Source organism: Medicago truncatula, chromosome 4, assembly GCF_003473485.1.
Source record: "Medicago truncatula cultivar Jemalong A17 chromosome 4, MtrunA17r5.0-ANR, whole genome shotgun sequence".
NCBI classification, from domain to species: domain Eukaryota; kingdom Viridiplantae; phylum Streptophyta; class Magnoliopsida; order Fabales; family Fabaceae; genus Medicago; species Medicago truncatula.
The window spans coordinates 59,834,145-59,836,367 of NC_053045.1; the positions used below are offsets into that span (position 1 = coordinate 59,834,145).

The window sequence follows — 2,223 nt, forward strand, 5'->3', positions numbered from 1 at the left end:
GAAGATTATGTTACAAAAGCACATGCCATATTTTTTATATAACAATTACTTTAAGAAGAGAGAAGTAAAAAACAACAACTTTGGTGTATGAAAAGTGTATACTAAGTCTTAATTAGTATAATGATGTTTGAGAATGAGAACACAATTGAACAATGAACATCACGTTCTATATACTAATACTGTTCTATTATATTTGAATATGTAAACAGAATTTAGAAAGCAAAGTACAAGGATTAGGACAATAATATGAGATACAGTTCTTAAATACAGAAGCATATAAAGAATACAATCATTGTATCAATAAATTGAATTTTTGTAAAGGAAACATAAATATTTCTAACAAAGTAACAAGGTTATTCTATCATTTCTCACATGAAATCAAACCAAAAAAAAAGATGGAAGCAAGGGAAACTTTCTTCACACTTGAAACCAGCATTAAGATTTGCACCTCTTAAGTATCATATTAGTTTATTCTCTCTTCCACAGTTCCTGTGTTTCCAGCTGCAATTCCACCAATAGTCCAATAATTAGTTAAAAAAAGAAAAGGCTATTAATGATCACCATATTGTGACAAAATCCTAGCAAATGCAGTAACAAACATGATACGATTTGTAGAAACCAAACCTCTTAAAACTTTTATATTGCAGTTGTAGACCGCAATTTAGAACTATGAATCTATGATGAATGTTTTGCTAATTAGAATTATTGGCAAGGAAACATAAACCTATACGAAATTATATGAAGTAATTAACTTACAAGAGGTGTGATCATGATGAAGCTGAGTATTCTCCATACAGCTGAGAAGGTATTTAAAGGTTTCAATTTCACATGGAATTGTAAGTCCACCACACTGATTAAAACCAAATTCATCAGCAGCTTTTTCCAACAACATTTTGAAAAGAGAGTGACTAAGGTAGCTTGTTGGAATGATGAATCTCCTAAGCTCAGGACCAACATAGACAGCTAAGTATCCTTTGGGAACATCGTGCGGTGCTTTAGGACTATTGCAGCTATCTTCATCAGAATCAAAAGACATTAAACTGTTTAACCTTTTGTTAATCATAGGTGATATTCCCCCATGATTCACACCAGAATGTTCATCATTGCCCTCTTTATAACCCACTTGCCACTTTTGAAATATTTCCTTCAATTTAGCAGTTAATTTCGAGACTCCAGCATCGTCCATTGATGATAAACTTTTGCCACAAGACTTGAGAGTATCTCAGGATCAAGTTTAGCAGATTTGACTCCTTATGTCACACTAAATACAGAGATGTTATAAAGGAAAAAAAGAAGTCAATGTTTGATTTCTTCGAAAATTGTGTAGCAACGACACTTTAGATTGAAGACGTTACACATTTTGTTACATTCAATAACATATATTTTTTTAATTTGTTAATTAACTAGTGTGCAGTGCAGGTAACTGTTAAATTATATGGAAGATTACATTTGCCAAGATTAAGATCTATTGTTCTATTTAAATATTCTGTAATCATGGAAGTCAAGATAGATGATCATAGATCCATTCATACAATAGTAGAAAACAATGTACAGTAGCATGTTAACAAAAAAGGAAAAGAAAATGAATGAAAATTTGATGGAGTGATATACATACCTGATATTGAATAGAAGAGCACATTAGATATGAAGGGATGTCAATGAGATCGGAATGGCAGAGCGTTTGGAAAACAAAGACTTTTGAGGAATGATGTTTCTCAATTTTATTTGCTTCCGTTTTCTTGTGTGCTCCAATTTCATTATCCACCCTATATACTTGCACGACACGAGTGCTATAGTTACGTGAAATTCTTCAAAATGAACTATAGTGCTATACGATTCATTAATATTTAATGGAAAATGCTAAGGGCAATATTTTGGAAGTTTAAAAAATGTTATTTTTCAATGCAAAACTTTATTCTTTTAGTCCCTCCACAAATACACTTGTTAGCATCATGAGTGCATAACCCATATTTAATTTGAACACCTTTGAATTTTATATACTCACTTGTTTTCTTTATGTTTCTCTTTTTTATCACATCGTCAACATTTTACATTCATGTGTTCATAGTCCATTTATCTAATATTTATGCTACTTTTTACAAAAGGTATGTATAATTTTTGAAATGGATAAATATTATATTTAGAAGAAAAAAAATGATAAATATTTTTTTATAAAGAGAAAATGACATTTTTTAGTTAAAATACCACATTTTACTTTTAAAA

At 30.2% G+C, this 2,223-nt stretch overlaps 1 protein-coding gene across 2 annotated transcripts; it reads right to left on the minus strand.

Moving 5' to 3' along the window:
- Positions 1-211: 211 nt before the first annotated feature.
- Positions 212-1,811, minus strand: LOC11423872 (auxin-responsive protein SAUR71). Of its 2 annotated transcripts, none has more exons than XM_039833002.1 (3): positions 1,616-1,811; positions 757-1,196; positions 212-501 (listed from the first exon to the last, which is right to left on the minus strand). In XM_039833002.1, the coding sequence occupies exons 2-3, from the start codon at positions 1,184-1,186 to the stop codon at positions 464-466; spliced, it is 468 nt and encodes a 155-aa protein (XP_039688936.1). In that variant the 5' UTR covers positions 1,187-1,196; positions 1,616-1,811; the 3' UTR covers positions 212-463. The 2 variants fall into 2 exon arrangements, with proteins under 2 accessions (XP_039688936.1, XP_003609957.1); XM_003609909.4 differs by having other exon boundaries at positions 757-1,261; positions 1,616-1,806.
- Between the last annotated feature and the right edge of the window lie 412 nt (positions 1,812-2,223).